This window comes from Cryptomeria japonica, chromosome 3 (assembly GCF_030272615.1).
Source record: "Cryptomeria japonica chromosome 3, Sugi_1.0, whole genome shotgun sequence".
NCBI lineage: Eukaryota > Viridiplantae > Streptophyta > Pinopsida > Cupressales > Cupressaceae > Cryptomeria > Cryptomeria japonica.
Genome location: NC_081407.1, coordinates 996,493,929 through 996,519,694, shown reverse-complemented (window position 1 = coordinate 996,519,694; position 25,766 = coordinate 996,493,929). Strand labels below are relative to the sequence as shown.

At 41.4% G+C, this 25,766-nt stretch overlaps 1 protein-coding gene across 3 annotated transcripts in view; it reads left to right on the top strand.

Moving 5' to 3' along the window:
• LOC131045309 (uncharacterized) overlaps positions 1–25,766 on the top strand; it is a 366,281-nt gene that overhangs the window by 287,054 nt on the left and 53,461 nt on the right. For all 3 annotated transcript variants that reach the window (XM_057978877.2, XM_057978878.2, XM_059217093.1), the window contains exon 14: positions 8,731–8,805. In XM_057978877.2, the coding sequence (XP_057834860.1) occupies positions 8,731–8,805 (75 nt within the window). The remainder of the gene's footprint in view (positions 1–8,730; positions 8,806–25,766) is intronic.

The following is a 25,766-nucleotide window of genomic DNA, read 5'->3' as shown; positions in this document are numbered from 1 at the left end:
CACAGGTTACGGCCAACACTTCCTCTTCTTTGGTTTCCTCGATATTGAGCAAGTTGATGCTAGACTTCGGGCAAGTGACGTCTTCGTGGTCTCCCGGTCCGCACCATTTGCACAAATATTGTGTGGCCTCTCCCTTCGGGCAGTCTCGGGCGAAGTGCCCCCATTGGCTGCACGCTTTGCATTGTACAATCGGTCGGCCTTTGGAGTCGTATTGGATCCGGCTCTTTGTATTGTTATTGTTGTTTCGTCCTCCCCATCGGTTATCTCGGTAGCCTCTCGATGTTGCATTGTTGTTCGCTTGGGAGCTGTCGGTACCGCCCGATGTAGTTGGTTGTTCCTGTGTAAGCAATACTTGTTGGTTTTGTGTTTTCATGTTGTAGGGGCATTCCCTGGTGGGATGCCCCATCAACTGGCATATATCACAATAGGCCTTCTTTTGGTAGGAGCCTTTCGTGTGGCCATCCGTCTTACATTCCGTGCACCAAAGCTCCCCTTCGTCGGTCTTGCTCGGACCTCCCTTCATAACCTTCAGCTCTTTCATCATCCTCAGCATGTCCTTCTGTAGGGCTTGCACCTTTTTGCCCAACTCGCTATCGTTGCTACTTCCCTCGGAAGAGTCATCATCCTTGGACGAGCTATCCTTCTTCTTTTTCTTCTTGGATGTCTTGCTCTCGCTCTCGAGATCCATTGATCTATTATATGCATCTTCGTACGAGGTTGGTGGAACAATTTTCATCTTCTTACGAATAGAGTGTTTTAGACCCTCCACGAACCATCTCTTTTTCAACCCATCCACTGGTTGACTCTCCATTTTCCCCAACAGTTCCTTGAGCCGCTGACTATAGGCTCGAACAGTCTCGTTCTTGTTCTGCTTTGTGCTATAGATTTCGGCTACTATTTCATTGTCGTCTCTGAGGAGGCAGAACTCTGTCCCGAACTCCTTCAGGTCGGACCATGTGCCGACTTTGGCCTTATCCATATCTGAGTACCAGTCGATGGCCACTCCCCTTAAGGTTGCTGGAAATTGTGTTACCCATTCGTCCTGGTTGGTAACACTGTTCGTTGACCATATGGTTTCGCAAGTGCGGCAATGGCGGACGAGATCTTCCTTCCCGTCGCCGTTGAACTTCGACAGCTTCTGCTTACTTGCCATCCCACCGCTGGGTCTCGCTCCTTTGGTGCCTTGTGTGCTTGTACCTGGTGATCCTCTGCCTCCGCCTCCTACACCTGACCCTCCACCCGTGGGTCCTTCGGAGAAGGTTGTTGACCCCAAACCGAACAAATTGCCTCTCGTACGGTACCCTTGTGCTCCCTCGGCACCGTCGGCCATACCGTCACCTTCGGTCATCTCCCTCCGGTTGTCCTCCGAAATGGACAAGTTCTTTAGTAGGTCTTTGGTAGCGTCGATCAGGTTTAGACTTCGCCTTGTTGTTCCACCAACTCTTTGCGACTTCTTACCCTACGGTGGTATTCTGGCGAATTGTAGAGTTCTCCTTCGGCACCCTCCGTGACTCCTAGGTTCCCTTCGGGCAACCCTATGACAGTGTAGAGAGTGTAATTCTCTCCGTCTATCTCTGCCTCCGCAACCTCCGTGACATCTCCTGGGTTCCCTTCGAGCAACCCCTCGGTCAGTCGTCCCTTGGCAAGCTGCCCTAGCCTACGCCTTCGTTCTATTTGTTGTCTGAGATTCAATGCTCTTTGTGCCACTTCCCATTCGTCACTTTGTATCTTTTTATTTTTGTTCTTATTTAGTGTATTTGGCATAAATCACTTCCGTACATAGCAAGCACACACCATGTACACAAAAAAAAACCTTTTTTTTTTTATTTTGCCTTTCGGCCATGATTTATATCAACAGTGTGCCAGGATTATTACAGGGTTCAATTTCCCCTTCGCCTCTTGCCATCATGCTTTACGTCCCACGACGATTGTTCCGTTTGCGCGTCGTCAGCCTCTGGGTTAATCTCACCGACGGGTAGGCCCATCATGTCCGTACGCCATCCGCTCCTTCCTTTCCCGAGTATGTCTAGGCAACGGCGCCAAATGTTTGCCACATATGGTAAATGATTAAATGCAGAAAGTAAATGCACAGAACATAATGGAAATATATTAAATCACCAGTCTCTGTATTACTTCAACAGTCCATGTACATCAAGTGCTTATAACATTACACTCAAATACCACTATCATGATGCCACTATGAAAGGAAGGTATGCAATATATAATACCCGAAGGGGTGCGACCAACCGTCACATCCAACTGCCCTTCAGGACGACTAACTAACTAACTGTCATAACTCATTATTACTGACGACAAAATAAACATAATATGACAACATAACATAATGATTATGCCCGACAACATTGGAAAACATTAAAAATATTTGATGTGTCAAGTTTATTTTCAACCCGTTCGTTGATTGACCCTTGATTTCATGTGCTTATTTTGTTGAATTTATATTTCCTTTAGCCAATTTTTGTCTTTCACCATGGTAAGTTGATCGTCATGTCTAATCTTCAAATCTTGGGCGAATTTTCGTGTCTGGGTTAGGCATCTTCACATGTTCCATTTATGCCTAGGTAAATTTGGAATGTCTAAGTCTTGCCAACTTGTGTTTTTATCTTGGCAAATTTTAATTTCTTCTTCGAAGTGTGCTTAGCCAATGTCTTGCTTCTTGCTATGTTATCCAAGTTGTTTGGACAATGAACTTTGATGGTTTCCTTGGTCTTTGCCATGCCATGTCTAGCGGACTTGGCTTAGTCTTTGCCATCTTCCTTACTTTACTTGGGCAGACTTTAAACTCTCTTGGACACACTTCCTCATGGCGGACTTGGAAGGAATTTGTACAATCTTCCTTTGTTTTGCTTTTCTCCCTTGCAACCTTGTCTACATGGCAGGCTTCATGGATGGCTTGCTAGATCAGAGTTGGAAGCCTTCTTGCCATTTTTGTTTTTCTTTATACACCCCTTGGGCGAAGTTCATGTCTACCTCGTGTTAAGGATGTAGCCTCCTTCGGATTGAAGCAAGAAAAATATATATATATATATATATACATATACATATATATACACACATATATATATACATATATACACACATATGTATATATACATATATCTATATATATATTTATCACATTACATATATACATATATATTGATAGTAACATTAACATGTTACCGATTGCCTACAGCAGATTGATGATTGTCATCGTTGCATTATCCGATGACAGTCGAAGTCGAAGTATTATTAAACCCGATTGTATCGAGCACCGTAAATGTTTGATGCATACCTAATAACTAATGAACGGTGACTAGTGCATATGAAGAGTCATGTTTACGTAGGGTCATGACCCTATGTGGCATAAGCCACGTAGAAGTCATGCCCCTATGTAGACATGACCTTTCACCGTTATACATATACAACGACATCGACACTTGCTGGGAATGATATCAATAACAGTGGCAATTTCATGATACAGCAAGCAGTCGATGATATTCATCAAATATTAATTGACAGAATCATTTATATATATATCAGTGGCCAATATATTCATATCAGCGATCTCATTGAAAGTTTGTTCTTACTATATAGTATTAGACTATTGTTTTCTCTATCTCTGATCTAAATTCTTTAACACCTCGCCGTCTTCACATGTCTAAGCGGAGTTTGCCAACCTTTGGACAAGGGCGAAGTTCATGAGTTTTATGCCATGTTGCTTTATTTCTTGGCGGATATTGGAGGTCTTTTGCCAACTTAAACTTAATTTCTAGGCAGACTTTGATGTTCATTAGCCATTTGTCCAAGGCGGACTTTGTGACTTCTTTTCCATCTACCTCTTGTGCCTAGCGGACTTCATGCCTCATTGGATCTTCCTTGTGTTTGGGTGGACTTTCTCATGCCTTGGACATTCTTTGCTTATGCATTGGCGGACTTTGCCAACCTCTTGCCACTTTATCATGGGCGGACTTTGGAGGTTGTTTTCCATGTTCTTTAGGAGGCCGGAGTTAGAAGTTTGATTGTCATCTTTGTTTGCTTGACCTTAACCAAAAGTAGGAGTTAGCTTGGCGGAGTTAGAAGTTTGATTGCCATCTTTGTTTGCTTGACCTTAACCAAAGGTAGGAGTTAGCTTGACCTTTGCCATGAGTTAGCTAACTGAAGGTAGGAGTTTGAAGATTGCTTGCCAACTTCTTTCCTTGGCTAGGCGGAGTTGGAAGATGCTTGGACATGAATGCTTGAGCGGAGATCATCTTTTCTTTGCCATGCCAACTTGGAAGACCCTATACCAAGGCGAACTTTGAAGCTTGTTGGACATGTCCAAGGCGGAGTTTGAGAGTCTCATGCCAGGCGAACTTGACTTACTTCACGCCATTCTTGAATGTGCTTATGCTTTAACATGATTCCAAGTTGATCAAACCTTCTTTTCTTGTTATGAGCGAATTTTAACCTTTATGCCACTTCTTCACACTCATCCAAACTGCCATGTCCATTTTTTACTTGTCATGTTTATACCTGGACTATCTAGAACAAAAACCCTAATTAGGGTTTTACCTCACTTTTTGCACTTACAGACAAATTTTCAATTGTGAGGACATGGTTACTAATTATATGGCTTGAGGAATGATCTTCTAGAACAAAACCCTAATTAAGGTTTCCAGTTGCTTTTTACACTTGGTAAAATCCTTCAATTTTGACAACATGGGCAATAATGATATGGTCTTTTTTACACTTAGAGGTAAAATCCTTCAATTTTGACAACATGGGCAATAATGATATGGCCTGAGGATCAAAACCCTAATTCCACAAAAAAGCAAAAAAAACATAACCCTACTTTTTCTACTTAAGAGGCAAAAAAATTCAATTCGGAAGACATGGTCACTGACCAAATGACCTGAGGAACAAAACTTAGGTTCTACTTTAAAAAAGCAGAAAAAAGGCAAAAAGCAAAAAGCAATCCAAAAAAGATGCTTCCCGAATTGTCCCCAAAGTGCCAAAAATCAAACTTTCTAAATTTAGAAAAAAGCAAAAAAGCAAAAATTCCTAAAAAATAGAAAGTTGTAAGAAATGACCCAAAGCAATTGCGATCCTCGTCCTTTAGACCTTCTAAGCACTTTGACAATGTTCAAACATGATTCTGAGCATGATTTCTCTATGTGGCTCTGGATGACTTCAAAACTCTAACTCAAAACTCTCAGAGAAAATGGATTTATGAAACGGCAAAGCTAGGACAAAACCCTAAAAAGCAAAAACAAGTGGTCCTCATCTGTGATGGGGTGATGTGTGAAATAGGTCACAATAGGTCCCAAACCTCCGTAGAGTTCTACACAGCTACTGAGTGCACCACCTCCTCCTAAGATGGACCATGAATCACAAAATGAATTGAGGAAGAAATTTTTTTTTTTCATGCAAGGAACCATGAGAACCAGGTCATAGATGCTTTGGGAAAGGTAAGGCACACCTCATTGAGGTCTTCTCTAATGGTGAGGATGAGCAGATACAGTATACAGGTTTTGAGGGTGGCGGTGATGAGATGCATTGGCCATTGCCAACGTTATTATTGCTTCATTGTTAGGAGTACCCTGGTACTATCACTTTCGATTAAAGGGAGCTCTTAAGGGGCAACCCATGGATTGTTTGGTAGATACTGGAGCTACATACAATTTCCTTAGTGAGTAGTTAGTTGAGATACAGATTACAGGTTGAGAGATTCTCGAGTTTTAGGGTGACACTGCTAGTGGTGGAATGTTGAGTTGCACTACAAGAGTTCGTCAGCTTAGCCTTCTGTTTGGGGCTTATTTTTTGACTGATGTCTTCTATGTGATCAAACTAGAACAATACGATGTGGTTCTAGGCATGTAGTGGCTGCAATCTATTGGCAGGTACACATTCGATTATTACAAGATGCAGTTGGACTTCTTATCGGATGGGAAGAAGTTAGTGTTGAAGGCTTCATCGGATTGTAAGCCTAAAGGAGTGTCATCATACAGGTTGGAAGGTAGTGATGATGCATCTTGTCATAAGACTGATTTCTTGCATTTTGGAGCAGCTGATATAGAGCAGTCCCAAAGGTTGAATGAAGGTTGGTTAGCAAGAGCTAGGCAGGCCAAATTGATAGGTTATCAGGCTAAGCTTCGAATTCAGCACATTCATGATATTGACCATAATGTTGGTAAGGGGAAACTAGAATTGTCTAATTCTGATTTTTCAGCCGATGTTGGTCATTCTCTACATGGTGTTGATGAATTTGATGATGAGACTCTTAGTGGACCAGCCACTAAAGAGTTATCATTGGTTCGCATAGAAGGTGTTCCCAATACACCTTTGGTTATGCTACTGATTTCTGATAATATGGCAGCGGAATGTTTATTGATTGGTGATTTCATATTACTTGATTCCTTATGGTCTAATGGCTGTCCTAATTGGAATCAAACAGCATTTCCTGATTTTGCATTGATCACATCAGCAATTCAGCAGTATGGGAATTGTAAATTGTCTATCTTTTGGATAGAGATGGAGAGTGGAGTGATATTCTCTGATTGGCATTGTTTTTCTGGCGTATTTGATATCACATATATTGCTGATCAGAGTTATAAAAGCAAAATTGGGTGGTCATTTATGATAGTTCATTGCTTTCATATTGTTTTGATACTCTATGTACTTGAATGGTTAATTCGTGCTGACCAATTGACATTTTCCTACTTCATCTCCTACAGCAGATTCTTCATTATGATATGGGATCCGGGTGTTGATTTGCTTGGTACAGTGAATCATTGCTCATGGCAAGCAATCTCCGGTGAGGGAGGACTGTAATGTCCCCACTTTCCTAGCTGATCACTTAGGAGTCAGAGATTCATCTGTTAGCTATCTCCGCAGGTGAATTTAGTGGACAGGAGATGATTTTGGTTGCAAAAGTCTTCACACTTAGCCAATTTTGGCTTTGGGGTTATATTTTAAGTAACTTTATGTCATTATATTATAAAGTTACTTTTACCTTAAGTGGCAATATTACAATAAAAGTGACTTTATAAGAGAAGTTTATAAAGTTTAACTTGAAATCATAAAGTGACCCCCAACTTGCATGCCTAACTAGGCAATTGCAACTTAAAATAAAATGGTCCCGCTTTAATAATTATTATAACCTCATGAGGTACGCCCAAGCGAAAGAGAATATTCCTTTGGAATCGTAGCATATTGGAGGAGAATATTCTTTTGAAAGAAGAATCCCTAACCTCAAAGTGGCATTAAGACTTGGGAAGATTAAAAATGAGTTTGGCTTCTAATTTGGCGACACTTTTTTCATTTTTCATGAATTCAATATTGGAGCAAGTCTTTACTTTCAGATCTGCAGGTATTCTCAGGGATTTGTGAACGAAAACTCCCATATCTGAACAGATTGGATGTAGCCCCAGTCAGTTTTGAATCATTCCAGCATAGTGGCGCCAAGAGAAAGGTTAATTCAGGTCATCCAAGGACCAAATTGTGAAGTTCATTAGCAAACACAGCAAGGAGAGTGTGTGGATAGAAATTCTGGGCCAATTGGAGGCCACTTACAGAAGCCACACCACTCATTATTGCAGCCGTACCTTTGGTTCAGCAGGTCGTACCCTAGGAAGGGAACCTGTGGTATCTTGAAAATAAATTGGAGGGTTTTAGTGTTTGGATTTGTTACAAAATTCATTGTGAGTAATAAACAATTGCAGATCATCAAGTTATTCAGAGGGATTAATGCATAAGAAGGCTATACAAGCATTTCATTGGTGAAATTGTCGGAATTTGGGGGTCTTGCCTTGGCGACCTTGGAGAACTTGCATCAGATCTGCCATCTATTCATTAATTTGTTTTTTATAATTATATATTAGGTGAATAAAACTCATTGGAGCCTTTGTCACTCATTGGAAGCTCTTGTAGTGTCATTCTCATCACCTCTAGCAACAAAATAAGCTCATCCAGGCTAGCATGGGACACCTAGGTAAGCCAATTTTGGCTTTGAATGTTATAAATGGTTATTTATTTCGATTTATAATTTGCTAGTAATAAAATCAGAAATTCTTACTTAGTTTCAGTCCATTAGTCCTTTGTATTTTGCATTTCAAATTCATATTACTTTGTCAAGCAAGCAAACTGAAAACTTCAAAAAAACAAAAAAAACATTAAAACTCATCAAAACCCAATCCAATACATTCGCTGGTCAAAGTTTTGAAATTGAAACAAAATTCCAGATTTGTGCCAAGCTCTGGTTGGCATCTTACAAAATGTCTCTTTTCATTTTTGTGTGGGTACAAAAATGATACATCTTTTACTCAACCAAAAAAAATTCAGAGAATGCCAGGAGATGATAACAGATTAATAACTATTTGTATTTATCTAGTAACGCAATATGTATGTATCTTTGAAAATGTTTCTTGCAAAGACCTAGAGATTTGAGTTTGAAAGAAATGTCAAAATTGCTATAGATGGATATGGAAATCCAACAGTTCATAATATTTGAGCTTTTTTTGAAATAAATATAATGATTCCTTTCTGTAGACAGAAAAGGGATGCTTTTATGTGTAATCTCTAGCACTTGACCTGAACTCTTATTTTCAGAAGTAACTTTCAAGAAATATAATTTCTCGGTCCATTACCACATCTTAAGCATACATTGAATTTAGAGTATATGTATTAAGGATGTATCCATTCATTGCTGTAGCATATTTAAAGGTTTCTAATTGTGTGTTAAAATTCAAACAGGGTATGACGGTTGTTAACATCTCTGCCACAACATTTCCTCAAACTTTGGACTGGTTACACAATTATCTTTTACAGGTATGCTAAATTTTCTATTTTTGTTTTTAACCCAGCTTAAAATAGTACATATTAATTTGGATATATAAACATTTGTTTAATTAACATGGCGAGTGTGTGCTTCAATGTTTGTCTTATATATTGAAATCTAGAATTCCCACACCTTAAATTTAAAGTTTAAAGCAAGAAAAAGTTATCACATCAGTGTATTTTCTGGTTTCTCCATTTGTACAGAAGTATGACAATATCATTCATTAATTCAACATTGTCAAACAGGAAGCTCTGCCTCTAGTGCCATGCTATAATGTCAGCAAAACCTTTTCTAGAGTCCTTTCTCAAACAGTAATAAGGATGTGGGGACAAGACTGATTGCCTGTCCTATCTGAACATGACAAATTGATGCAGAGGTGGATAGATGCTTAGACTGACTTACAGGTAGGTTTACAAATCACCAAGACTGATACACATCTAGGAGGATCTTTCTCCCATCTCACCTAGCAAACTAGGCCTCCTAGACCTAGGCAAAGAGGACCCAATATGGGGCAGGCATTCAATTGGTTTAATGCTTCAAAGGCAGACTTCCAAAACATCTTATAACACCCAAACAAACATGTTCCAAGCATTGGTTATGGTCTCTAGCAAGAGGAATGGTGTGACCCTTCACAAACACCCCAAAATCCTAGTAGCCCTCCTTTTTAGGACTGGTGAAAGAATCTCCCTACTCAGCCCACTTCTCCAAAATCTATGACTTGTTCTGAATACCCTTTTCGGAGTTCTAAAACATACCTCAAAATGAGCCTAGGGTGTTTCAGAGAGTATGCATCAAAACTTGACTTTTACCACTGCTCTATAGCCCCAATTAGCCCTATTTTACAAAGCATCTTATTTTTACACTCCACAACTCAAACAATGATATGGGCAGGTGTCACACAACCCCAAACCACCAATTTAATAGGTTCTGGGCACCCAAACAATCAGATTTAATACAGGTTCACTCAAACCCACACTTCCTTGGCCTAACACATAGAGATGTTAGGCATTCATTGCTCCAAAGATGCATCCAACCTTGCTCCCTGCAAAAATGAAGAAAAACCCATCTGTACAAGACATTTCCCTACCATTTCACCAAGTTTGATGAATATCCCTTAGTGGAATGGAGAGATTTTTACATTTCTTTGATCAAACCCGCGGAAGTAGGTTTTCAGGACAAATTGTAGAAAAACGTTCACAAAATACTCAAATCTTAATGAAATCTTATAAAATTGTTGTCCTTAGAAAGGTGATTCAACCAGGTTTTAGATGGCACCGGTCTCACATCCTAATTCGACCATACAAGAGAGTTATGAACGTTATAGCAGCAAAATGTGCAGAAATTTCAGGGAACAAAGCTTCAATTTTATTCTTTCTTCTTCACTTCAACCAAAACAACCAACGACAACCATGCCTTGACCCAAAAGAGGCTATTTAAACTTGTTTTCAACCATTTCCAACAATCCCTAACTGATTTTTGAATAGGTGACCATTTGTTACAAAGAAATGCTCATTAATATGGCAATTTTGTGAAAGTTGCTTAGCAACTTTGTTCTAACTCAACAAAATGACCCAAAACCACCTATACTCACCCTAGACATGTTAAAATATGTTAAAGTTCTTTCAAAATTCTCTGATCAAAATAGAAGAGATGGAGATATGATCTGAAAGTTGTATTTTATCTGCTATAGCGTGTTTTAAAGATGCACCACACTAATCAATTTCGGTGTGTACATCCTCCTTAATGTAAGCATGCTATATAAGTGGATGAGGGGTTACGTAGTGAAGAGATATGTCTTCCCTACATGGGAAGACACATCTCTTCCCTACATACCTCTCACCACAGTATATAAACTAGTCACCGTTTACTTAACCGATCGGAAGGAGTGCGACTTGTTTGAGAATTGCTTTACCACCCGATACCATGAATGGTGTAACTGTTGGTCAAACGCGATAAGTTAACTTTGGTTTTATTTATCATTAGTTAACGTTAACATATTAGTATATGTAATCAAACTAATATATATATATATATTGGAAGCATGAAATAGTACGACTGACATTACAAAATTAACACTCCCTCTTAACTAGGGAGGACACATTTCATGTTAGAGAAAACATCACAATTCATCCATTGATTGTGAAGAGAGGAGATATCACACCATAGTGATATTCAGAGATATGGTTCAACAATGAATATCAAGTCCATAACTCATAGTTATCAAGTAAGGTATGTGCACTGGCATCAAGTCACATGATGCCTACCATACTGATAATAATTTCAGGGCATGTCCACGAATATTATGTTCATAATATTCACCATGAAGATCTCTATCATAATTATGGTTTATTTAATGATATCAACCAACAGATATCTACCATAATGTCTCAGAGATACATATACTATCATGACATGTCCACACATATCAAGTCACACAATATCCATCAAGATAGTTAAATTGATAATTGTAAAATCGTCACCTTACAATATCAATTTGAAACAAGTGTTCATTATTGAAAAGTCGTCACCCTTCAATAATGTTCACAGAAGGCCCATGCAGTCATGGAGTCACACACATGACAAATAAAAGAGTTTACACACTAAACATCTTTAAATATATTAGTATATCAGAATAAATGAGACTATCTCAAAATTAAATAACATTTTCAACCATACCAAGTCCATCTCTAAAGTGTTCAATCTTGATCCTGGAGAGAGGCTTGGTAAGAATGTCTGCAATTTGATCACTTGTACTAATATAATTTAGTCGGATCACATTCCTTTCCACCATATCTCAAACGTAGTGATAAGGAATCTCAATGTGTTTAGACCTATCATGAAATACTGGATTCATTGAAAGCTTGATGCAACTTTGATTGTCACAATAGATGATAGTAGGATTTAAGGGCTGACCAAACAGTCCTACAAGCAATTTCCGGAGCCATACAACTTCTCTTGCTCCCATGGAGGCTGCAATGTATTTAGCTTCTGTAGAACTCTGAGCAACTGAAGACTGTTTTCTACATATCCATGAGATCATTCCTGATCCTAAACTAAAGCAACATCCTGATGTGCTTTTCCTATCAACTATGCTTCCAGCCCAATCAGAATCAGTGAATTTATGTAGGTCAAGTTCTACATGTTTATATTTCAAACCAAAACCAATAGTTCCTCGAAGATATCTCAGAATATGCTTTGTAGCAACAAGATGTATTTCCCTAGGTTCACACATGAATTGACTTAGTGCATTTACAGCATAACATATATCAGGTCTTGTGTTTACCAAATACATCAAAGATCCAATAATCTGTCTGTAGAGTGTAGGATCTGCAAACTCTGATTCTGCAGTTGTTTCCTTTAGCTTGTGCAAATTTGTCTCCATAGGTGTGGTCATGGGTCTGCAATCCAACATTCTAAATCTCCTGAGTATATCAACGATGTATTTTCCTTGATTAAGGATTATACCATCTGCTTGCTGCCAAACTTCCAATCCAAGGAAGTGGTGAAGAATTCCTAAATCTTTCATATCAAACTCAGAGGCTAATTCTTTCTTACATCGAGAAATAGAATTATCCTCTCCTATGATTAGTAAATCATCAACATAAAGAATAAGAATTAATAATTCACCATTGATTACCTTGTAGTACAGATTTGGATCTGCTTCATTCTTGAAAAACCCTAATTCCAAGAGACAGTGATCAATTCTTTCATACCATGCCCTGGGGGCCTGTTTCAGTCCATAAAGAGCTTTCTTTAATCTGTAGACATGTGATTCAGCCTTATGAATCACAAAACCTTCAGGTTGCTCCAAATAAACTTCTTCAATCTTACCATTCAGAAAAGTAGTTTTGACATCCATTTGATGGACTTTCCATCCTTTAGATGTTGCAATAGCCAAAACTGCTCGGACAGAAGTGTATCTGGCAACAGGAGCAAATGTCTCTTCATAGTCAATACCTTCTTTCTGTGAGAAACCTCTGGCAACAAACCTTGCTTTGTGCTTCTCAATGCTGCCATCTGCTGCATGTTTGATTTTGAAGAGCCATTTAGAAGATACCACAGATTTGCCTTTAGGCCTAGGCACAATATCCCAGACATCATTTTTCAGAATTGACTGATACTCTTCTGACATAGCATCTTTCCAAACTTTGCTTGAGCGTATCTCCAACACAGGAAGGTTCTGCATGAATGATCTCACTCATCAAGGCAGTATAACTGGAAAATAGGTTAGGTCTCTTACTTTCTAGAAGGTCCCCTTTGGAGCAGCATAATTTTCAGGTTCTTGAAGCATCTTTTTAGCCCAAAGTGGTCTCTTCCTAGTTTTGGGATAATTTTCTTCTAAAGGTAAGCCTTGAACTTCATGCTCAGCATCTTCAGGGGTCTCCCTTTGAAGCACACGCTCCCTGTCGCCGACAGGGTCCCCTTTCTTGTTTTGAGCTTTCGATCGTTGTCCTGAGGTTCCGAGCAGAGTTTCTCGTGTCTCTTCGAGCGAGTTCGTGACCGATCCGTAAACTGATTGACGTTGAAGTAATGAATCGATGAGTCCTCCTGACTAGTCTAGCTCTCGGGCGTGAACGCCAAGAGCTTTGTCCGAAATTTTGAGAATCGCCTTAGATAGGCGTAAGGTGGTAGGAATTGGCGGATCCCGCCAAGCCAGAGCTGTGAGGCCGATTGCATAAGGTTTGTCACCCGACCTTTGTAAGGTTTGGGCGATAGATGATTTTCGCCTGCTGATGAAAGATCGAATTGCCCGGCCAAGTGCCTTAGTATTCTGATGCCTCCTAAATCCAAATTTGTGGAACCTGGCAAAAGGCTAGTAGGAGGTTCGACGTTCCGTGCAAGTTTTCAAAATTGTCTAAGGGGCGAAAATTTCAAAAACGGATGCTCCCTACTTGGTCCGAAAACAATGCAAAAGTTCTTTTAAAATGTTGCAAAGATAGCTCTAGGCCCCGAGAATCGCTTTAAATTCCAAATTCGGACCCTGGGGCGAAACTGGAGCCTGTAAGAGGCACGTTTTGATCTGAAAGTCGCTTCAAACGTCTATTTTCGGACACCGGGGCGATATGTTTAAACACGATTTTGCAAAATGTTTGAAAGCTCGGAAATCGCGTAAGTCCCAAATTTGGACCTTGGAGCAAATTGCTTTTTTTTTTTAAAAAGATGGAAAGAGTGCGAAATATCCCAAGGACTCTCCTAGCCCCGAAAACCTTTAAGTTCGTCTTTTTTCGGACCCTGGGATAAAACGGCGAAAATCGTAAAACATGGCCAAAGTGCTTTAGCCTTCGAAATCGATTAAGTATTCCCAAATTTGGACCTTGGGGTAAAAAAGGGTTAAAACACGAAATTCTAAGATCGCCTTAAGTGGTCCGAAGTCTTTTAAAAAGGTTGCGAAACATGTCCAAAGGTTCGAAGTTTTTTTTGAGTTTGCAAAATGTGTTAAGTGGTCCGAAAACGCCTTGGTAAAACAAATAAGTTTAAAGCTCCGAAAATCGCCGAAGATGCAAAAATCGCGAGGGAGGCAACAGCTCCGAAGTTTGTTACAAATTTGCCAAAACGCCTCCAGCTCCGAAAATGCGAAACACTTAAAGAGACGCACTTAGTTCGAGAGACGCAAGAACGCCCCCATCCTTCGAAGTTTTTATTTGCAAATAAGGGCATCATGACTCCAGGGTTTTGCAAAGCTTGCAAATAGCGTTCGGGCTCCGAAGTTTGTTTTAAATTCACAAAATACACTTCACAACCCCCATAGCCTCAGCAGATTGAAAAATTGCGAACCCTCCAGCTCGCAAGAGACGTTCTGTAATGGACACCCCCTGTTCGGTACTAAATTTATGTCCTTTTTACTTAGTGTAATTTTGTCAAACTGTTGGCGTGCAAGCTGACTACTGGATTTTTTGGTTCTTGATTTGCTATAGGATAAATTTGGTAAACTAATATTTATTGTAAAGCTTTCAAAGTTTATTCAATATAAAAATAACCAGACATATCAAATACCAAAAACAAGAGGATTAATGCTGATGGTATTTATTTAATTCCAACTCCAAGCATACAAATCAGATTTGAAGAATATTACAGACCATATGATAATAAACAAATTCAAACCTGGACTCCACAAGTATAGAACCTGCTGAAAACACTGTTCATGCACTGTAGCTGCACTATTCACGGCACTGTAGCATTTTTACTATTCACGCAGCACTGTAGCAAAACACTGTTCACGCGGTACTGTAGCAAAAACACTGTTCACGCGGTGCTGTAGCAAATCACTATTCACGCGGTACTGTAGCCAAAACACTATTCACGCGGTACTGTAGCAAAAACACTATTTTCAAATCTGCACTTTCAAACCCCTGTAAAAACATCATGCGAGAGCACCAAATGAAGCCCAATGTGTTTTCTGAATGAAAACACCATTAATCCTCCTGACTGTGTCTTTCAACAGCGAAGAGAATGCTAGCAAAGAGGGATTCCGTCCTCCAAGCCCAATAATCAGATTTCTACGAAATCCAACAGCATAACATTAATTCATCCCAGCATATCCCAAAAGAGAGCTCTCAACCTCCATTTATATCTTCTCCCTGGATGCAAACACTTCATTTCCTAAATGTGGGATAATACAATTAGAATAAAATATTATTTCCCACAATGTACCATTAAAGGGAACTTTTAATATTTTAAACATTACTTTATATTCCCAACCTTATAAAATAACGATAAAGTTAAATATTTAATTTAACTTCACACTTTATCGTTAAATATTAAAACATTGTTGATAATCCCTTTAAATCATTGTCGCCTTCAAATATTTTTACTGATAGTTATGCCAACCAGGGAAACACTAAAAATTTCAAGTCACTGCTTGGAGACTAACTTACTATAAATAGTAAGTGTCTAGAAACCCTGTCAAAGCAGCACCGATTGGCCTGAAATCGAAAACACCTAGGCCAAAACACCTCAGGATCCCATCAATGTCCTTGTTAGCCTTCGGGACCATGTCAGAATAGGCTAACGACACCCCATATCATGTTGCGCTAAAAAGGGGACATTACAGTCTGCCCCCCTTGAAATTGCTTGTCCTCAAGCAAATTCGGTCCTGAATGTTGCAATACCTGCTCATTCTCCCATGTAGCATCCTCATCTGGCAGGTCTCTCCATTTCACCAAGTATTCCTTAACGATTTTGTTCCTGAGTGTCCTTTCCCTGATATCCAGAATAGCTTCGGGTACTAACACAAGCTTCCCCTCCTCATCCAAAGGGGGTAAATCTGCAGAAGGCACTACACTCTGACCAATGGCTTTCTTAAGCCTAGACACATGAAACACATTGTGCACCCGACTGCCCTCTGGAAGCTCAAGCTCATAGGCGACTTCGCCCACTCTGCGAATCACCCTGTAGGGACCATAAAATCTAGGCTTCAACTTTTCAGCTCCGCTCTTCTTGAGTGATGACTGTCTATATGGTTGTAGCCTCAAGTAGACCATATCCCCTACCTCGAAACTGCGCTCTATTCGGTGCTGATCAGCGTACAATTTCTGTTGATTCTGGGCCTGCTGTATATTCTCCTTGAGCACTTTCAGGATGTCCTGACTATCCTGCAATAAGTTTTTGGCTTTGGGCACTCTGCTGTCCCCCAAAACTAAATCCATGAAGCTAGGTGCATCATAACCATAGAGTGCCATGAAAGGAGTCATCCTGATGGACATATGATAAGTGGTGTTATAACAGTACTCTCCCATATGCAACCATCTGACCCAAGCTTTTTGTTGTGCAGTTACATAGTTCCTCAAATATCCCTCCACCCATTTATTCACAATCTCTGTTTGCCCATCTGTCTGCGGATGATAACTAGTGCTAGGTGTAAGATCTGTACCACACAACCTAAACAACTCCTGCCAAAAAACACTCATAAACTTACTATCCCGATCACTGACAATGAATCTGGGCAACCCATGTAACCTGAATATCTCTCTAAAGAAAAGATCTGCCACCTGTGCTGCTGTGTAAATGGACGGAATAGCAAAGAAGTGAGCGAACTTCGTCAAGCGGTCCACCACCACATAGATGCAATCCCTTCCCTGCACTCGTGGTAAACCAGTGATGAAGTCCATCGAAATACTTTCCCATTTCCTATCTGGAATGGGCAAGGGCTGTAATAAACCTGCAGGAAATGTGTGCTCTCCCTTATTCTGTTGACAAACCGCACACTCCCTGACATACCTCTGAACATCATCCTTGAGCCCTCTCCATGTGAACCGCTCTCGGATCTGCCTGTAGGTCTTGAAGATCCCCGGATGCCCAGCTGTGGGTGCATCATGAAATGCCTTAAGTATCACCTCTCTCAAATGTGATGATGGAATCAAATAAACCCTGTCTTGAACTCTGATCAATCCATCTATCACCTCATAGCGATCATCCTGTATAGTACCTGAAATCAATCCAGAAGCCCAAGCATCTCCGACATACTCTGCTATAATCTGATCTCTCCAATCTCCTGAAATCTCTGCCAGAGCACATAAGTGAGGTCTCCGAGATAAGGCATCAGCCACCACGTTTTTCTTACCTTTGACAAACTCTATGTCAAAGTCATAAGCCTGCAATTTAGTAACCCATTTCTGTTGCCGGTCATTAAGATCACGCTGGCTCATGAAATATTTTATGCTATTGTGATCAGTTTTGATCACAAACCGTCCACCTACTAAGTATGATCGGAATTTGGCCAATGCATGCATTATGGCCAACATCTCCCTGTCATAGATAGAATAGCTCCTCTCAACACCTCGAAGCTTCCTACTCTCGAATGCAATGGGATGTTTCTCCTGCATCAATACTGCCCCTATCTCATCACCTGAAGCATCACACTGAAGTTCAAATGGCTTCGTGAAATCTGGTAGAGCTAAAACCGGACAAGATGACATCACTTGTTTGAAGTGGTCAAAACATCGCTGCGCTGCTTCTGTCCATACAAAGGCTCCCTTTTTAGTGAGGTCTGTCAAAGGTGCTGCAGTCTGTGAAAACCCCTTAACAAACCTCCTGTAAAACCCGCATAGACCAAAGAACCCCTTAAGCTGTGTGAGGTTTGTGGGAGTAGGCCATTCTACTATAGCTCTAATCTTTTCAGGATCAACCCGAACACCATCCGCACTAATAATATGCCCAAGGTATAGTAATTTTGTCATACCAAACTCACACTTAGACTCCTTGGCATACAAAGACTCTCTCTCTAGGATAGATAATACCTCCTCCAAATGCTGTGAATGTTCCTCCCAAGTCTTACTGAAGACCAAGATGTCATCAAAGAAGATCAAGACAAATCTTCTCAACTGCTCCCTGAATACCTAGTTCATACAACTCTGAAATGTAGCGGGTGCATTGGTTAGTCCAAATGGCATAACCATAAACTCAAAGTGGCCATAGTGACATCGGAAGGCTGTTTTCTCAATGTCCTCTGCTCTCATCTTGATCTGATGGTATCCAGATCGCAAATCAATTTTGGTGAAGAAGCATGCCCCATGCAACTCATCAATTAGCTCATCAATCCTAGGAATGGGATACCTGTTTTTAATTGTTTTCTTATTCAATGCCCTGTAATCGATGCACATACGCATCGTCCCATCCTTCTTCTTCACCAAAACTACAGCTGAAGCAAAGGGGCTTTTGCTAGGCCTGATGTGCCCCATTTCCAACAACTCCTTAATTGCCTTCTCTATCTCATCTTTATGTTTCTTAGGATGACGATAAGGAGTGATCATCACTGGTTTGGCTCCCTCCTCGAGCTCAATAACATGCTCTGCACCCCTGTTAGGAGGAACCCCGTGAGGAATATCACTGAATACCTTGGCATGCCTGTCAAGAATCTCCTGTATATCTGGTGGATAACTCTTCACCCGAGGCTCCGGTGAAGTTGGCATAACTAAGCACTCTGTCGCCCACTCTATGTCATTATGTCGAAAAAGTTTCTCCATTCTCCTCAAAGAGACTACCCTGCAACTCCCATCTGAAAGTCCCCTGAGTACAACAGTCCTACCCTCATGCTGAAACCTCATTTCCAACTTCGCTAGGTTGAAAGTGAACTCAACTAGCGATGCCATCCATGTCATACCGAGGATGACGTCGTAATCTCCCATGTCCACAACATAGAAATCATCCTTCAACTCATAACCATCTCCAAATCTAATGTGAAGATTTGAAACCTTCTGAGTACATAATAGCTTTTGGCCATTAGCCACCTTGACTCTAAAACCATCATGCTCCTCTGTCTGTAAACCTCTCCTGGCTACCAACTGTGTATCTATAAAGTTATGTGTAGCCCCAGTGTCAATGAGTGATATCACTTTCTGCTCCTGGATAGTGCCCCTGACCTTAAATGTGATTGCCTTTTGGGCCCCTGTCAAGCGTGCCAACGATCTATCATCCTTAGGAATGCTGCTCTCCTCTATCGTGTTACCCTCATCTGAATCGGAGTGCTGATCCTCCCCCTCTGACTCTGACTCCTCTGCTGAAAAATACTCCATTTGATTTGCCTTAGCCTTGAGAGGGCATTTATGAGATAAGTCCCAAGGCTCTCTACATTGGAAGCACAATTTCTTCTTTCGAAGTTCATTCAAGGTTTCACTGTCTAGTCCTTTTGATCCTTCTTTGGGTTTGTTATACTCTTTCTGAAATGGTTTTTTGTCTTTGTCCTTGCGGTAGGAAGAATCTGTTGAATGGTATTTTCCTTTGTATACTGAAGGGGCTAAATCTCGTGCCTTTTTAGTTGCTTCTGCTAAGGTGAGTGGATCATGTCCCTTCACCCAACCACGTAATGGATCAGCAAGCCCATCACAAAATAACACCACCAATCTCCTAGGAGAGATATCAGTAACAAGTACAGACAAACGCTGAAACTCGACGATGTAAGCATCCACTGAACCTGACTGTTTTAACTGTGCTAGCTCCTTGAAATGTAACTCGGGATCCCTAGTGTCAAATCTCTCAATCAATCTTTCTGTGAATTCCTCATAGGATGTAATCTGATTATGCCCCAGAGTCGCCATGCCATGATGCCACCATTCATGCGCAACGCCGTCCAAATGCATAGCCGCATACTTGATAGCCTCATCCTCAGGCATAGGATTTAGCTGCAAGTATGTATCTATCTTCTGCACCCAAGCTCGTTCAGTCATCTTCCCTGAAGCATCATAATAAGGCAAGGAAAGTTTTCCAACTTTCTTCCTCAGCTCAAAATTCTGATTCCTCCCTCCTGCTCTAGGCATATGTCTCATCCTCAAGTCCATATAATCTCTGAGGGAAATATCTGCCTGAAACTCGGGTCCACTGGCCTCCCAGTCCCTCCTGAACTGACCCTGTAACTTAGTAATCTGCGGTTCGTTCACTGGTTGAACCGGATCCCTAGGTGGAAAGGTGGGTAGAAGAGGTCTCGAGCTCGCTGTTCGAGCTGGGCGTGCAATGTGTCTAAAGTTATCCGCCTCATTCCCATTGTTGCCATGTCCATTATTACCATTAATATTATTCTCAGGGCCATTGTTGTTGCCTCGGCCTCCATTATTATCATTGCCCCTATTGTTATCGTTTCCCCTATTGTTATTGTTTCCATTGTTGGCATCACCTGGATTAATATTAACGCCCATCTGTCTAGCCATAAGCTGCAACATCATGTCCATTCGCCTATTCTGCTCCTGCTGCATACGCTGCCCTTGCTCTAACGTACCCAGCAACTGTCTGAACATTACCTCCCCCTGATCTGGAACGATATTCCTCTCATCTCGGTCACCCATACTGCTGTCCTGCTCGAAGAATATTTCCTCTATGTCTGTATGACTGGATTCTATGTCCACCTGCACGGATGAACTAGACTGCTCACTCTGACTATCCGGATTTCTATTTTGTCTGGCCCTGGTTTTGCTAAAATTATAATGCCCCTGTCGCATGCTCAATCATACATTCTGGACCTGTTTTATTTCTGCAATATGTTTTGGTGAAAGTTTCCCACAAGATGGCAGAATCTTCTGCTCTGATACCACTGTAATGGACACCCCCTGTTCGGTACTAAATTTATGTCCTTTTTACTTAGTGTAATTTTGTCAAACAGTTGGCGTGCAAGCTGACTACTGGATTTTTTGGTTCTTGATTTGCTATAGGATAAATTTGGTAAACTGATATTTATTGTAAAGCTTTCAAAGTTTATTCAATATAAAAATAACCAGACATATCAAATACCAAAAACAAGAGGATTAATGCTGATGGTATTTATTTAATTCCAACTCCAAGCATACAAATCAGATTTGAAGAATATTACAGACCATATGATAATAAACAAATTCAAACCTGGACTCCACAAGTATAGAACCTGCTGAAAACACTGTTCATGCACTGTAGCTGCACTATTCACGGCACTGTAGCATTTTTACTATTCACGCAGCACTGTAGCAAAACACTGTTCACGCGGTACTGTAGCAAAAACACTGTTCACGCGGTACTGTAGCAAAAACACTATTCACGCGGTACTGTAGCAAAAACACTATTTTCAAATCTGCACTTTCAAACCCCTGTAAAAACATCATGCGAGAGCACCAAATGAAGCCCAATGTGTTTCCTGAATGAAAACACCATTAATCCTCCTGACTGTGTCTTTCAACAGCGAAGAGAATGCTAGCAAAGAGAGATTCCGTCCTCCAAGCCCAATAATCAGATTTCTACGAAATCCAACAGCATAACATTAATTCATCCCAGCATATCCCAAAAGAGAGCTCTCAACCTCCATTTATATCTTCTCCCTGGATGCAAACACTTCATTTCCTAAATGTGGGATAATACAATTAGAATAAAATATTATTTCCCACAATGTACCATTAAAGGGAACTTTTAATATTTTAAACGTTACTTTATATTCCCAACCTTATAAAATAACGATAAAGTTAAATATTTAATTTAACTTTACACTTTATCGTTAAATATTAAAACATTGTTGATAATCCCTTTAAATCATTGTCGCCTTCAAATAATTTTACTGATAGTTATGCCAACCAGGGAAACACTAAAAATTTCAAGTCACTGCTTGGAGACTAACTTACTATAAATAGTAAGTGTCTAGAAACCCTGTCAAAGCAGCACCAATTGGCCTGAAATCGAAAACACCTAGGCCAAAACACCTCAGGATCCCATCAATGTCCTTGTTAGCCTTCGGGACCATGTCAGAATAGGCTAACGACACCCCATATCATGTTGCGCTAAAAAGGGGACATTACACGTTCGAGCTCCGAAGTTTGAAGGAGGCGAGAGCAAGCGAATAAGGGCGCTCAAGTCCGAAGTTTTGAAAAGTTGCGAAGCGTGCTAAGTGCTCCGAAAATCTTCAACTCGCCTAAAACCCCAAAGACCTCCGAAATTCGCCAACGGGTTGAAAATCTCCAAGTTTGCAAGAGACGTTCAAGCTCCAAAGTTCATGCAGGCTGGGTAAAACCAAGTTTAAATTTCGAAACCTCCAAATTCGTCAAAGAATCCAAAGTTGGAGAGAAAAAGCAGTTCAAAATTTGAAAAAACTCTCCAAGGTCCGAAACAAGAAGGTAAAACGCTAAATCAACCCCTCCCGATCATTTAAATTCAGATTGCCAATCACCCAGGGTAAAACCATTTAAAAATGATAAATTCTCTTTCGTCCAACAAACCGCAAAAATTTAAATCAAAGGGATAACCGTTGGGATTCAAACTTTGCAGGATCATCCGTTCATTTCACGCGACGAGGTCGGGTAATCTCTCACCATTCGCTCCCATCAATTAAGTACGCTTTATCGCGTATGATCATTTGAAAAATGCTTAAATCGAATAGACAAATGCGTGAAATTTGATCACAATGCTTGAATTCTTGAAATCTGCATCTCTTTTTCATAAAACGTTGTTCAAAGCACTCGAAATTTAGAATTCACTCCCAAGGTTTAGCCAGAAATTGCATCTCTTTTCAAACTCAAGAAAATTTCCATGCTTTGCCTCTGTTGAAAGTTAATCCAAAATCCAAAAGTGATAAGTATAAACGCGTAGTCACAAGTCTTCAAGAATATGCTGCGGTTAAAGTTAATCAGGCTGTTAGCTAAAATAATATTGCTCCATGTCCAGACTAAACTTTAAATTAACCCCGGCCTGCTGGAGCACTTCTTTTGTTATCTAACCCGCATTACCTTCCTCGTATCACCTTGTAATCCGCGTCCGACTGTGCAGGATAGATGCCTAAATCGGCGGTGGAATCATCAAAAACGCCCGCTGCAGCCGAAACCTCACGAGCATTCAAATCAGACATCCCGCGTAAGGTTGAAAAGATGAAGTACCAGTATCAAAGGGGAGGATTGAGGGAGTCGAAGATTCAGAGCGTCTGGGACAACATTGGTGACACCGACCTTGGCCATATTGATATTCAGGACTTCAGGAATCGGGTCTTCTCACCCAACGCATATGGCAGGCCTAGGTAGATGGTGGAAAGTGGCATCGCTCAAGCGGCAGGTTTTCCTCCAGCAATCCAGAACTATGAATTAGTAGTAGAGGCTGCTCGGCATTACGAACCAAAGTCCAGATTAGTGCTTCTGGAGAATATGACTATTGCCGACTTCTCCCCTGAGGCTATTGGTGATGCATTTGATATCCCCTTTCCAAATAATCCCATAGCTACAACCATAGACGAAGCACAAGGGGCATATGATATGAATCCGGCCCAATGCAAGGCACTGATTAACGAAGAATGGTTCAAGGAGAAAAGGCCTTCGAGCACCAGGATTGTGAAAAAGACCCCCAGAAGTGATTTTCATAATGAACATGGGGATATGGTCACCTTACTCAGCCGAGTCATGGGACTTCCTAAGTCCAGCTACTTTGAAGAGTGGATGTTCTATTTTACAGAGCAGGTCTTCGCCGAAAAGTCTAAGTTTGACTGGGCCCAGATCATAAGCGATAACATCCACACTCAGCTTATTGAGATCGAAACAAAGAAGTACTTCACCATGACCTCCTATTTGGTCTATATGTTCGCAAAGAACCAGCCACTGCCAGGATTGATAATGAAAGGTGAGATCGGGAATGGGCCCGGTCAAGTGAAAGTCTATGATTGCTACCCGCAGCTACACTACCAGGATATAGCTCAAAGGGAAAAGAACAGCCCGGCTTACGCGGTTGGTCAGTATGAACGCGTCAATGACGCCTTCACAATGCGCCTGGTCAGGCTAATGCAGGGAGGGTTACACATAAGGCTCTCGAAGCAAGCTACCACTTTAGTGCAAAGGTATGGAGCTTGGTTCATTCAGTTCCCAAGGTTTTCCTACATCCGAATAGCTGGCTTCGATGGTGCCCCCCTTCGACTTCCACGGTATCCAACCGACAAAGTAATCCTTATGGAGGTGGCAAGGCAATCACGCCCCGCCGGCATCTTACTTCGAGAAAGCAAGCAGGCTGGATTCACATTTCCTATGATCATAGGCAGCCATGATGTCCAATTGAGGACCCCTACCCTAGCAGAGGAGTCCCTTGCGGAATTGGCCTCTTATGGCCTCCAAGACCATTTCCCAAGAAAATGCTTCGATCATGATAATCTGGTAAAAAGGGCCTATGGTCGAAGATACAGAGCAAAGGAGTCTGTTGAAGACTATGGGAAAAATTGCTCCGATGACTACGAAGTCAGGTGATGGGAATATTCTAGGTTGAGTGTGCAGCAGATGCGACTCTTTGAATACCGTCGGGTCCCAGATCAGCTCACGGACTCAGGAAATTGCCTCCAGGTCCGAGAATTCGAAGCAGTAAGACACCTCTTGCCAGGGGTTGATTGGCCTCAGGACCCAATCACAGATTTCGAAGCAGTTATGGTAGCCCCAGCAAGATACACAGATCAGTGGTTACATCATCAGATCGAGAGGCTAGTCCATGAGGGGGTCCAGTTCACTTACCATTTGATGGGCAGCCTTGACTCTCAGTCTTCCAAAGACGAAGGGACATCAACTGAGAAACCAGAGAAAAGAAAGAAAGCTAAGGCTTGCAGAGGAACTCAGACGTCCAAAATAACAAGAAGGGAGAAGATTCCCATAAAGAGGCCAGAGGTGACTTCATCTTCAAAAGATCCCAGTTCGTCCGACGATGCCATAGAATTGGATTGCGTACCTGCTCCGCCTTCCCAGAGCGACATCGATGCATTTGAGGCCAACGATCCTCCTGCACCTGATGTACTGGACACCGAGCCAAAAGGCCTCGAGTTGACCAAACTGGGTAACCAAATAAAAGGAGAAATCCCATCCACCCAGGGGGTCGAAGTGCATGAACCTACCCAGCAGAGCTGTCACGAGTTGCTACTCCTTAATACAGCCAAGGACGACTCCACCGTTGAGGGAGAACAAAGGATAGACGAAACTCATGAGCCCGAGAGGACTGAAGGGCAACCTTCACAAGAGGATGTCAGACAATTGTTCAGCGAAATAGGGGAGAACTCAGCTGCAAGCAAAGAGCTTCCTCCCTCTTTCACTCCTCCGATGGCGGGGCAGCTACGAATTTGTGGCCAGCCGGTTGAGAACGTAGGAGAACAGAATGCTAACTTGACCCTATCATCGACCCAGGCAGTGCCTCAAGAGTGGCTGATCGCCAGAGCTCAGCGTAGGGCCACCACCAAAGCACCCATCGATCTAGAGGATATCTTCTCACGAATGGATCAGGCAAAAGCTAAAGGGAAGAAGAAACCAAGGGCATATTCTAGAGTAACCAGGGATGAGCAAAGGAACCGCACTCTTCATATTGCCACCCCGCCCGTAGACAAGCCAGCAGATCAAATAACACTGGCAGATTATAGCATCACGACTGTCCCCATCGGACGAGCTACAAAAGAGCAGGAAAAGGAAGAATTTAAGGATTCAGTGCAGAACATGCTCAGACAGCTCGAGGAGATTACAACGGAAAAGGATATGTATCGGGCTCGTGCTGAACAAGCCGAGGG